The sequence below is a fragment of the Eulemur rufifrons genome, chromosome 5 (genome assembly GCF_041146395.1).
Source record: "Eulemur rufifrons isolate Redbay chromosome 5, OSU_ERuf_1, whole genome shotgun sequence".
Lineage (NCBI taxonomy): Eukaryota > Metazoa > Chordata > Mammalia > Primates > Lemuridae > Eulemur > Eulemur rufifrons.
In genome coordinates this window covers 42047735-42061617 of record NC_090987.1, presented here as the reverse complement: position 1 = coordinate 42061617, position 13883 = coordinate 42047735, and the positions used below count along the sequence as shown (strand labels likewise).

Here is a 13883-nt window from a genome sequence, read left to right as displayed (position 1 = left end):
ATCTATCTATCTATCAAATTAACGACAGGGTCTTGCTCAGTCACCCAGGCTAGAGAGCAGTGGTATTATCATAGCTCACTGCAGCTTCGTGTTCCTAGGCTCAAGCGATCCTCCTGCCTCAGCCTCCTGAGTAGCAGGGAATACAGGTGCATGCCACTACACCTGGCTAATTTTTTATTCTTTGTAGGTACGGTCAGGGGGTCTCGTTATGTTGCCCAGGCTGGTCTTGAACTCCTGGCCTCAAGCTATCCTTCAATGTTGGCTTCCCAAAGTACTGGGATTACAGGCATTAGCCACTGTGCCTGGCCCATCTTTATCATTTTAGTCTTTCTTCTGTGGACTTCTTCCAATTTTGTTATGCTTGCTTTTGAGGTTTGATGATCCAAATCACACGGTAGATTTAAAATGCACCACAACTTCATCCAATGTTTTGATAATACTTTCTTTTTTACTTCTCATATACTAAGTGATGATATTAAATTATTTGTTGGCATTTGGTTAAAATCATAATATGAACTGATGCTAGAAGCATCTGGCATGGTTCTTCCCTACTTTGTACTGGGCAATGATGGTGGTGCTCCTTGCTAGATTTGTGTGTGGAGAGGTAGGCGTCTGTCCTTTATGCTTCCAAAATTCCCTGAAATAGCATTATTCAGCTTCTCTTGGTTGCAAGTGACAGAAACCCAACTGAAATTGACTTAGGTAAAATGAAGATATTGTAAGAATTTCAAAGCAAAGGGTTTCATGGCCAAACCATGGCAAAGGCAAATACAGCTGGGCTTCAGGGATCCAGACACTGCGGAACAATCTCCCTCAGCCTCTTGTCTCTGCGGACAGAGCTTCTTCACAGGTTGAGGAACAGGGCTGCCCCAGAGTAAACCAAGCCATAGCTTTCCCCAGAACTGTATTCAGAACTAGGGGAAAAGTTTTGATTGGAAAAGACCTAGGGGAAAAGCTTTGTTTAGGTCAGGTGTCCACCCCTGGATCAATCAACTATGGCCAGAAAGGTGGGATATCAAAGTGGCCCAGCTTGGGTCAGGGACCAGCTGCACATCAATCTGGAGTATCACAGCTGTCCAGGGGAATCACATGATTAGAGTACAGAGAGGATCATATCCTAGAAGATGTGCAGCACAACAGTAGTTGTCCTCTATAACATTGTCTTTGTGATTCTTGGTTCCTTATACATTCTTCCAATTGACTACCGTGTGAGTTCTTAGAGGAAGATATATTAATTTTGTTCAATTCTGTATCTCCAGGCCCATGACAGCATCTGTTGCAAATGTTTGTTTAATAAATTAAGAACTAATGAATTAATATAATACATTATGGTATACAAAATGATTATGTAAGATTTTGTCATGTCTTGTCATGTCAGGTTGTATCTAGTGAAGTGACCCAACAGCTCTGCATTCTAGTTCTGGCCTGTTCATTTATGAAGTCACCAAACTCTGAGCTTCAGTCTTTTCTCCTGTGAAATGGAGAGAATCTCTATTCTGACAGTCACCATTTAGAGAAGTGAGTTTGCACTGGAAGTAAAAATTACTAGATTATATGCACGTAAAAATTATATGCATTTTTCAAGGTTTGCTGTGTATTTATCATTGCCTTACTTGTGAACCAGAAAATACAAGGTTATTTTGGCCAAAGCAGATGGAAATATCTCATTTTAGTGTCTGTTCAGCTCTGTTCAGAGGGGCACATACAATAGATTTATCTTCTGGTTGGAGTATATGGACCTTAATTTTAATATAAAAACATTTTAGTCCTTGACAGTGATTCCCACAGATTAATCTCCTCTCCAAATGGTTGGTAAGGAGGTAAAATCTCACTAAACATTTCATTGTGTCCCTTTTTTTCTTTATTGCCGGTTTTTAGGTTTTTGTCAAGCAGGCAAGGATTTGCGTTTGGTATCACTGTGTATGGAACAAATCGACATCCCAGCGGGATTCCTCCTGGTGGGGGCCAAGTCTCCCAATCTTCCTGAACACATCCTAGTTTGTGCTGTAGACAAGCGATTCCTACCAGATGATCATGGAAAAAATGCACTTTTAGGTAAGTATTTCATGCCTATAGAATTCCTTTCACGATGAGGAAGTTAAAATACCTGTTTATTTAAAATTATCACATAATTTTAAAAAATATATCACAGAATTAGTTGGAGATTGTATAGTTTAGTATAATTATGAACATTTTTTTTTAGTAACTTCTTAAAATTTAGTTCTTTTAATTCATTCTCAAAACACTTGCCTTAATTAAAAGACTTTTTTTGGTGAGATATTAAGATAGCATGCAATTTATCAAAAATTAATATTTTATAAAATAAAACAGAATTTACTCTCTGTAGAGTCATTGATTTAGACCTGATGTCAAATCAATTCTCAATTATTCATCTGTGGATTATCTACTTTGTAACTAATTTGTCATTTTTCCATACCACCCATTATTCCTATCTGTACTTGTTTGATGTGATTTTTGTTTTATTTTTAACATTAGTTCACTCAAAATAACTAGGAATAAATATATATGTATACATATATTATGATATAAAATGTATAACTTTATCTCAGAATTGCTTTACTTTCTGGTATTAGAATTTGGGCTTTTTCACAACATAGCTTCCCTATATTCTTTTTAGATTATTTTAAATAATTAAAAAGATAAGAGGGGACTTGAGATTTGTTGCTTTTTTTACTGCTATGTTTCTCTGTAGTTATTTTATTTATTTATTTTTTATTTATTTATTTATTTTTTTTGAGACAGAGTCTCTCTCTGTTGCCCGGGCTAGAGTGAGTGTCATGGCGTCAGCCTAGCTCACAGCAACCTCAAACTCCTGGGCTTGAGCAATCCTCCTGCCTCAGCCTCCTGAGTAGCTGGGACTACAGGCATGCGCCACCATGCCCAGCTAATTTTTTTCTATCTATATATATTTTTAGTTGGCCAGATAATTTCTTCCTATTTTTAGTAGAGATGGAGTCTTGCTGTTGCTCAGGCTGGTCTCGAACTCCTGACCTCAAGCGATCCACCCGCCTCGGCCTCCCAGAGTGCTAGGATTACAGGCGTGAGCCACCGCGCCCAGCCTATTTTATTTATTTATATCCTTTTGGAGACAAAGTCTCACTCTGTTGCCCAGGCTGGAGGGCAGTGGCGTCATTCATAGCTCACTGCAACCTCACCCCTGGACTCAAGCAATTCTCCTGCCTCAGCCTCCTAAGTAGCTGGGACTACAGGCAAGCACCACCATGCCCAGCTAATTTTTTGTAGAGGCGGAGTCTTGCTCTTGCTCAGGTTGGTATCAAATTCCTGGCTCAAGTGATCCTCCTGCCTTGGCCTCCCAAAGTGCTGAAATTGCAGGCGTGAGCCATGACGCCTCAGCCTTGGAGTTGTTTTCATTTCTCAGAATTTTTCTTAGTATAGATGGAATCAGATAGATGTTTTAGGCACAAATATCAGGGAAAAGGAAAGAGAAGAGGGCAAAGAATTCAAGTATTGTATTGATCATGAGGTGCATTTGTTTGTTTAGTTTGACACAGTCTTCCCAGTTACAGAGTGTCATCAGAAAGTCTAGAAATACATCGATCAATACTTTGAGTCAGAAAGTGACCCTGCATATGCTTTATAAAGGTTCCTTAAATTATAGTTCAAAGGTTTCTCGTGGTTCATAGGAAAAGAAGTGATAATTTTCATTTTTCTTAAGGCTCTCATAAAAAAAGAATATGTTCATTTTATTTTCTGAGTGAAATTTAACAGATGGTTTGATATAAAAGTTTAATGATAAATCTTACACATTGGACTAAATTAGCAAAGAAGTTCCAATTATTCATTTGTTCATTTATTCACTCATTAGTATTTATTCAAAGTGTACTGTATGATAGAAATCAAGCTAGGCTATAAGGACAAAAAATTTAGAAGTCTCAGTCCTTTTCCTCACAGAGCATACAACCTAGTAGCCTGCAGCAGAATGACTTTAGAAAACTTTTTAGCATTTTAAAAGCTTTGTAGTCTCATCTAATGAAACAGTTCAAATGTGGCTCTGACTACAGACATTGAAAATCTCTCATAATGCCTTTTTTTGCTCAGTGATTCTTTATGACTACAGAATCTTCTGAGACTGTGTCATGGAAAGGACACAGAAAACACCATCAGAATAATAGATCTCATAATCCTTTGAAATCAGGAACATGAGACCGAAGACCATAGGCTTTGGAATCAGAACTGGGTTTAAATCCCAGATTTGCTACTTAGTACTTTAAGAATTTGGGCAAGTGTTTTAAGAACTTGAAATCTCAGAATCTTCATGTGTATGATGGGGCCAGTAATGCCTATCTTGCAGTATTGTAAAGATCAAATGAGATGATGTTTATAAAACACCTATCCAACACAGTGCCTGGGACATCGTACTTTCACTTCAAATGATAGTTATTTTGCTGTAATACTTATTAGATACCCTTATAGACTTGGAACTTTGCTTACTTTCTCTAGCTTTGCAAATGGACATAATTTTTCAACAGCCATTTCTCATGTAAAAATATTGTACAGCAACAGAATGGTAGAAGGTTTTTCTTAGATAAGCACAATATTGAGATTTTTACATGTTCAGTACTCTATTGTCCAAATGCTAATATTCATCCAACATTTCTTACTTATGGTGGATGATTTTAATATGCATTAAGATTTAGTGGGAAAATTTTTAAGCTTCAGCTATTTTAGAATCCCTGTGGACTCCAATATCAATCTATCTAAATTTTTATATAAATTATACAGATTCCAAAGACTGTGGGGGAGTTGATTAAAAAATATATTGATCCAGTTGGCAGTGCATATACCCCAAATCTACCATGCAAATGGAAGACTTGATTGCCAGAAAAACTAGAAAGGTAATTGGGCTGTAAGAGGTGTTATTTTTTGTGTTCGATAATAGCAAGAACTTTGAGCAGATAAATCTCCCTTGAACCAAGGCTAATGTTGAAATCATATGGAGTTTTAAAAATGGACTGTAGGATTCTAACACTTTCATATTGTTAACTTATCATTAATGTGAAGGTTCTCTTCTTTGCACATCATCTAGACCCCATTTTATCTTTTCTTCTTCTTCACATTCTTGCTTTTTACCCCAGAGAACAGACAAAGGAAAAGATTAAAAACTCAACCTTAGTAATTTGTTAATTCTAATTTTCACACTAATTTTTCCTGAACTACTTGGACCTATCAGTTAAGCCTCATTTTTTGGCACTGTTCTTAATTATTTTGGCTGAAAGTTTCTTAAAAGCTTTTAACTGTGTTTTGGGTATGGTATACCTGCTTCACAGGTCAGGCAATTTTTCATCAAGGCATGGTGATCACACCAGAATGTAATTTCCACGAAGGCGGGGGCTTTGTCTCCTTTGTTTAGTGCTAAAAACCTGGTACTTGAAACAGTGCCTAGCACGCAGTAGAATACAAGTATTTGTTGGATGGGTGGATAGACGGATGGATGGATGACTTCAGGAACTTGATGAATTAGGCAGCCATTGACAACCTGGGTTTGTTGTTTTTTTTTTTTTTTGGCTTAGAACTTTAAGATATTGGACAAATATCCAAATGCTCTCAACTACAATCCATCTCTGAATATATTTAAGTCATTTATAAAATTATAGTAATGTTTGCATTTCTATAAAGTAACAGTAATAAACTATTAATTCTATGAGATTGGCCAGAGGTTATGACTATCTTTTCTTCACATTGTTTCTCCAGTGTTTAGCAAAATGCCTGGATATAGGTAGGTGCTCAGTAAATAATTGTTGATTGAATAATAATAAATTGGACTTTCCACTTCTAAATGCTTTGAATTGATTGTCAGCATTCTGAGATTGGGGTATTGTGTGAGATATTCTGTCTTTAATCCTTCTGGCCTTTTTCTTCTCCTGAAATATCTTTGTTAATTATATAACAGGTTTGTTTAGGGATTTGGAAAGAGTGTGTCACTTTATCAGTGCATTTATTATATAGAATGCCCTTCCTTATGTGCAACTTTTTTGTCCTGTTCATCTCTGTGACAGTAAATGTGTTATGTCCTCATCAGATATAACCAGAGGAACTAACTTTCTTCCTGTCTGCCTTTTACTCTGTGTACCAAGGGGGACTGAAGGGTTGATTTTCAATAAAGTGAGGCATGGCTTCTCATTCTCCCAGCCTTCTCCATTTCTTTTTTCCATGTCCCCTGCTCCAACCAGGTCACTCAACTTTTATTTTGTTTGATTCATCTAAATGAGGACTTGTTTGGGTGTTAGATCTAAAGGAATAATATGCTAGTTTGAATAAAGAAGTGTTAAAAGAGGACATGGAAATCTCGTGGAACCCATGTCAGAAAGTATATCTAGATACCACAGAAATGGAAGTTGACGAAGCCCTGAATTTGTACATCCCGGCCCATCCTCTGCTCTCCTCTCTGCAGACCAGCTTCCTCTTCACAGTTGTTTCCACACCTTAGCTTACATGTGGATGACATAGCCCCAATTCAAATTCCAATGTTACAAAACCTTATAAATCCAGGGTCCAGTATCATCTGGCTGGCTTTTTGTGTTTATTTCAAAATTCCAAGAGAAAGACTCTGTCCCAGATTAGGTCAGATAATGGTCCGCAGCCTCATCAGCTGTGGCCATGGAAGCAAATTCATGTGGTGGGCAGGAAAGAGAACCAGGGCTAGGACCCGCAGGTTCATCTAAGAAGGGAATATGTGGGGAAGAAATAATGGACATCTCTAGAATCAAACTTTTTCTTATATTATGTATACTATATAAATCCTATTATATGATACTATCTATTGTATTTCCTTAACCATTATCCTTTTAGAGCAGCACTTAAATTATTTCTAGTCTTTCACTATTATAAAATAACTCTGCTAAAAAACATTTTGGTGCCTGTTTGTTTTTCCCCTTGAATTCCTTGGAATTGAGACATTATTGGATCAAAGAATGTGACGTGTTTCTATGCCTTTTATATGTAAAAGTATTGTGTCAACTTATAAGGCCACCAGTAATGTTAGTTTTCCTCATTTCAGGGTTTTCTGGAAACTGTATCGGCTGTGGAGAAAGAGGATTTCGGTATTTCACGGAATTTTCCAACCACATTAACTTGAAGCTCACCACCCAGCCAAAGAAGCAGAAGCACTTAAAGTACTACCTAGTCAGAAGCTCCCAGGGTGTACTGTCGAAGGGACCTCTCATCTGCTGGAAAGGTAGTCAACTCCAGGAGGGAAAGGGGAGGAAATGAAGATTTTACAATGGTGACAAGTTATCCATGTGGGGTTCAGAGTTCAGGTGTAATACAGATAAGTATCTCAAGTTCAGAAGGCTATTCAAAAATTTAAAGCCCTCTGATAGGTTATTTGACTTGCTCTGTACTGTTTTTAATCGGGACTATTCCCGTATAGGAAAGTATATGTCTGTATTTGTTTCTTGGGAAGGTGGTGCAGCTCTCAGGGAAAAAATGGACTCTAGTTATTCCATCATTTAGAGAGGACCTTAGAGTGTCAGTTCCTTTGTCAGATGCTCTTTTTACTCTATTTAATTTCTTTGGTAATTCTCAAGTAAGCATGTTTAGAATAAACAGTGCTTTCTTCATAATACCTGGGAAAATGCACCATTAAGTTGGCAAAGTTTTGTTTCTTTTACATTAGAAACAACTTATTTGTAGAAATGAATCCAGTTGAAACTTAACATCTTCATGTGTTTGATAGGAATGGCCACAAGTTGTATTCATTGTTTTAATGCAGAGGAGAATCTAATTCCTATTGATCAGTTTCTTAGATGCTGAGATTTTTTTCTCCATATAATAACTATCTTTACTATTTCTATTTGTTGTCCATACAAGATTTTTTCTTATGAAAAATAGCATAATAAACTCAACTTAGCACCACAGATTTGTCTTTGAGTCCTTTCCCTTAATTTCTCTTGGTTGCATTTGAAGTGGCACAATGTAAAACCTCAGGAAATGGCTACATGTTCCAAGACAGGTATCATCAGAACTTCAAGCTTGTGACCACTGAATCATAAGCTGGTGAATTATAGGTAACTGTTTGTCTTAAGAAAGGACTTTCCTCTAGAAAAATCATTCTGAATGTTATGAATCCTAATAAAAAGGTAAAGATCGGATAGATTACCTCCCCACATCTTAACTTCCTTCGATAGCTTTTGCTTTGGTTGCATAGAATATTTTTGATTTCTCATTTAGTGCTTAATGACAATTCATCTTTCTAATAAAGAATAACATTTGTGAAAGAAGCCTCATGTTTATAGCAGTTGCTATTTTGGAATTGGAATTATATATATTTATATATAAAATATACATATATACCTATAGGCACACATAATGTGGAGATATGCTTTTAGGCCAAAATACAGTAGCTCTTCACAGAAGGTCGTAGCATAGAAGGTTATACAAAACTGCCTCCAGCCCTTGTATGTACCTGATAAACTTGGAAACTCTCCAAAAGGCCCTCTATAATTAACTTTGTCATATGCAACCATTTATATTCTTTTCTTACATGCTACTTTTTGAGACTAATATAGTGTAATTTAGTTGGACATTACAGTCTCACAGGCTATCATGGTATTCATTATCTTCCTGAATCAGTACAAAGTACTGTTAAAATATTGTACCAGAACCCTATTAATATTGGCTTATTTAGACTGGTGCAAAAGTAATTGCAGTTTTGGACTGTGAATTTTTAAATCATTATAACTAGGCTCAAACACATCTTTATTAATCAAAATAGGAACCATCACAATCAACACATGTTTGCCAATGAGAAATAAGTTTGTTCCTGTAGTGTAAAAATCCACGCTTCAGGACTCAACGAACTCTTGGAAAGCATTTTCTGCATCCTGCTGATTGTGGAAGTGTTTTCCCTGCAAAAAGTTGTCAAGATGCTTGAAGAAGTGGTAGTTGGTTGGTGAGAGGTCAGGTGAATATGGCAGATGAGGCAAAACTTCGTAGCCCAATTTGTTCAACTTTTGAAGCATTGGTTGTACGCAGTGCGGTCAGGCGTTGTTATGGAGAAGAACTGGGCCCTTTCTGTTGACCAATGCTGGCTATAGGCATTGCAGTTTTCGGTGCATCTCATCGATTTGCTGAGCAGACTTCTCAGATGTAATGGTTTCCCTGAGATTCAGAAAGCTATAGTGGGTCAGACCAGCAGCAGACCACCAAACAGTGACCATGGCCTTTTTTTGGTGCAAGTTTGGCTTTGGGAAGTGCTTTGGAGCTGCTTCTCAGTCTAACCACTGAGTTGGTCATCGCCAGTTGTTGTATAAAGTCAACTTTTCATTGTACATCACAATCAGATTGAGAAATTATTCATTGTTGCGTACAGTAAGAGAAAACAACACTTTAAAACAACGATTTTTTTTTTATTTTTGGTCAGCTCACGAGGCACACACTTATTAAGCTTTTTCACTTTTCCAATTTGCTTCAAATGCCGAACAACCAAAAAATGGTTGACGTTGAGTTCTTCGGCAAGTTCTCGTGTAGTTGTAAGAGGATCAGCTTTGATGATTGCTCTCAATTAGTCATTGTCAACTTCCGATGGCCGGCCACTGTGCTCCTCATCTTCAAGGCTCTCATCTCCTTTGCAAAACTTCCTGAACCACCACTGCACTAGATGTTTGTTAGCAGTTCCTGGGCCAACTGTTAATGTTGCAAATTGTCTCCACTTTTTTTTACAACCCATTTTGAACTCAAGTAAGAAAAACACTGGAATTTGCTTTTTGTCTAACATCATTTCCATAGTCTAAAATAAATACAAAATAAACAGCAAGTAATAAGTCATTAGCAAAGAAAAGTGAGAAATGTGCATTAAAATGATGTATAATATAACCACATTTTTTAAGAATGCATTCCAATATCAAATGGCAAATTTCAACAATGCTAAAACTGCAATTACTTTTGCACCAACCTAATAAAACGAGCTTGGCATTGCATGATCAGTAATCACATTGAATATTGTTTACCTATCTCTTTTAACAAAAACTAGGCATGATATTAATTTGAGCGTTTCTAATTTTTCTCTACTGCCTATATGTTTTTCTTTGTTTCTGTTTTTGGACGTAAATTAAGGTTGAGAAGAGAAGGTTGAAGGCAGCCTAGACAGACCCTACATTACTGCTCTACACTTAAGTCAACCCTTGATAGGAGGTTAACTGGTGTATGGAGAGCTTTTTGGGGTTTTATGAATTATTAATATTTTAGCTTCTGTCTTACCCATAAAACTAGCATGACTGTGTTGGTTATGAGTATTTTCCCCCTGGAAACCAGTCTGTGGGGAACCAAGGTCTGATCGCTCTTTGTAATCCTTCGCATTCCAAACACAACATCTGGCCTTAGGAAAAAGAACTGTGTTCACCAGCCTGGACATTCTGTTGCAGTCAGGATTAGAGGAAGGGGATCTCTGATTAGAAAAGTGGCTATCACTTAAGGAGAAGCAGTCTATTTTAGAGATTGTATGGATCGTGTCTCCATCACTTGTTTTGACAGAATATTGGTCTCTTCATATAATGTGATTTTTTTTTACTCCTTTCCAGAATGTAGAAGCCGACAATCCTCTGCTTCTTGCCACTCTGTTAAACCAAACTCTTCGGTGTCATCAACTGTGACCCCAGAAAATGGGACAACTAATGGATACAAATCAGGATTCACTCAGACAGGTACGGGGTGTTTTCTTTTGGATGTTTCAGGCAGCAGATGTATATTTAATGAGGCATTTTTAAGCTTACTGTTGGCTGGTTTGAACAGAGATATTTCAAAATAAAGATATCACTTGAGTTACTATTAGAATTAGAACTCAGCATTGAGATGGCTTAGTCTGTGGGTGGCCAGGACCCAAGTCTCAAGAGTCCTGCCAGCATTAGGCAGGGGATGGAGAAAGGAACTGAAAATTGGTAGGGAATTTAGCTCAAATATAGGATCTGATTCTAGGGGAGACTGACAGCAGGCAATAAGTAGAAATCCAGACATGGGGGACATCTGCATCGTAGCTATCAGGTGGGGCTAGTACTGGGGACACCCTCATGAAGACTGGAGTCCATGGTAGGGCTTTAAGCCCACAGAACATTATAGGGGGTCGTGTACCATCTGGGATACAAAGTAAGGTCCAAGGTAGGATTGTGGATCAAAACAGATGAATCCAAGATAGGGTCCAAGATAGGGGCTTGGTTACAAATAACCAGATAAAATCTTAGTCCCTGAAACTAGGTTGCAATATCAGGGCAGGATCCACACAATGGCCGACCTGCTACTGAGCAGATAAACTACTAGGCTAAGGCTTCTAAAAATTCCTGCAGTAGACAGCACTGGCCCAGGCCCTAAGGTCAGGATGAAACTCCAGGTGGGACCTAATGGTTCCAGGTGGCTGAAGGGCTGGAGGGCTGTAACTGAAAAGATCACTGAAGATAATATTTGAGAAAATTACTCAGAACCAGTCTCAGTTATATCTTAGGCAAGAAGGAAAGTATTTTAAAAGGATTGTTTTCCAGTTCACTTGTTTTTGAGAAGTACCATTTTACCTGTCTGATATGCAAACTTCGTAGCATATGTGCCTTCCCAGTGTCCACTCAACCACAAGTTGAAAAGAAGGTCTGCATAGCAGACCTCTTTCAAATTTATGTGAAATTCTCATGAGCTAGTAAATTGTTTCTATTTTTTTCAAGATGGAGGTGATTATTAGAGTATGTTAACAACAATAGCGATGATAATAAGGCTAAATTGATTTAGGGGCACTTCTTGCCATGTGCCCATACCCAGCTAAGTCCACCTCATCCTGGATAAGAAAAAAGTCTAACTTGTCCAGAAGATTTAGATAGAGGCTGTGAAGAAGAGGCACCATTTCTCTTTAGAATAAATGAGAGATAATCATGTCACTAGGTATTCAAGAAAGAAAAAAGTTGGCAATTTGCTCCTGGCATTGAAAGATTAGCCCTTATTACATTAATGACAAAACTGCATGTCTCTCCTAGGATATTATTTTAGTGATTTGATCAATTCCACTTTTCTGCCATTAGATCTTGGGACTATGAAATATGATTTTTCAAAGTACAGTATTAAAAGTTAATATATACTTCATTCTAACAAAACTTTATCAAATGTATTATGTTCTAAGAATCTTATCAGTTGCTGTAAGACAGGGTTCCAATGACTGACAACTGCAATATTTTAAAAATCACTCATATAAGGGATTAAAGAATAATAAAAGAATTCCCTTACCTAAAAGGGAGAAGTGGATGTATAAATAACCAGTTGTACCTGAAAATAACAAAAAGATACTAAAATGTTAATAAGCAGTAATACAGTTTTAATTATGCCAACAAATATACTGTGAAAACAAATTTTGCTCTGAAAAAGGAATTCAAGATTCAGGCTTTAGCAAAGGTGCCCAGTTACCGTCATGAGACACAGGCGACGGAGGGAGAGGTGCTGACCGACACACAGGGAACACAGGTGATCAAGTGTTATGCCAATGTTCTTGTGTGTGTCCCTTATGGGAGTGTAAGTGGTAATCTGACCATGAAATTAGTTATTAACAAGTTTAGGTGCAATCCAGAAGCTTTGTATATAAAACTTTCATACTGATGAATTATGTTTACAGATTCTTCAACAATAATTTCTTTCTTCTGACACATGTTGAAAGTAATAGGCTGTAAGAATTTCATGTTAGTATTATGATATCATTGCAAACATTAGGGTATATGGCATCCCCATGGAGATTCACCTAATTTTTCTATTTTTAGTAGAGATGGGATTTTGCCCTTGCTCAGGCTGGTTTCGTACTCCTGACCTGAAGCAACCCTCCTGCCTCGGCCTCCCAGAATGCTAGGATTACAGGCATGAGCCACTACTCCCAGCCAACACAGCTTTTTCTTGAGTTCCACCTGCCAAGCTCTGGATGTTCTGCTCTGGCTGGCTTGCCACTTACCCTTGCATATTTTCTCTTAACATTTTTATGTCATTAATAATTCACATTTTAGTCACTAATCTCAGTGAAATATTTTATCATTTTTACTGAAGGTGGCTATATCTTTACCTACATCACACATGCATGCTCTCCCCCACCCCTACATGCACGTATTGTGTTTAATCAGGGCATGAATTAAAAAATAGATGAAAAAGAAATCTTTGCCTAACCCAAGATCTTGAAAATTTACCTGTTTTCTTCTAAAGGCTTTATTGTTTTAACTCTTGCAATTAAGTCTATGAGCCACTTTGAGTTAATTTTTGTGTATAGTGTGAAATGAGAGTCTAAGTTCATCTTTTTGCATGTGGATATTCAGTTGTCCCAGCACCATTTATTGAACAGACTATCTTCCTGTCAGTGAATTGCATTTCTCAAAAATCAACTAACTTAAATATAAGGGCTGGGCGCGGTGGCTCACGCCTGTAATCCTAGCACTCTGGGAGGCCGAGGCGGGTGGATCGCTCGAGGTCAGGAGTTTGAGACCAGCCTGAGCAAGAGTGAGACCCCGTCTCTACTAAAAATAGAAAGAAATTATATGGACAACTAAAATATATATATACAAAAAATTAGCCGGGCATGGTGGCGCATGCCTGTAGTCCCAGCTACTCGGGAGGCTGAGGCAGTAGGATCGCGTAAGCCCAGGAGTTTGAGGTTGCTGTGAGCTAGACTGATGCCACGGCACTCACTCTAGCCCGGGCAACAGAGTGAGACTCTGTCTCAAAATAAATAAATAAATAAATAAATATAAGGATTTATTTCTGTAAAAATTGATAAAATGAACCTCTAAATCTACAAAATCTAAAACTTTTGTACTTCAAAAGACACCATTAAGGATAAAGAAAATCGGCCGGGCGCGGTGGCTCACGCCTATAATCCTAGCACTCTGGGAGGCAGAGGC

The 13883-nt window shown here is 37.7% G+C and overlaps 1 protein-coding gene across 1 annotated transcript in view; it reads left to right on the top strand.

Annotated features, from left to right (window-relative positions):
* Positions 1-13883, top strand: part of GREB1L (GREB1 like retinoic acid receptor coactivator) — a 229932-nt gene that overhangs the window by 110850 nt on the left and 105199 nt on the right. The window contains exons 5-7 of the mRNA XM_069468527.1: positions 1879-2055; positions 7040-7216; positions 10560-10682. Coding sequence (XP_069324628.1) covers positions 1879-2055; positions 7040-7216; positions 10560-10682 — 477 coding nt within the window. The remainder of the gene's footprint in view (positions 1-1878; positions 2056-7039; positions 7217-10559; positions 10683-13883) is intronic.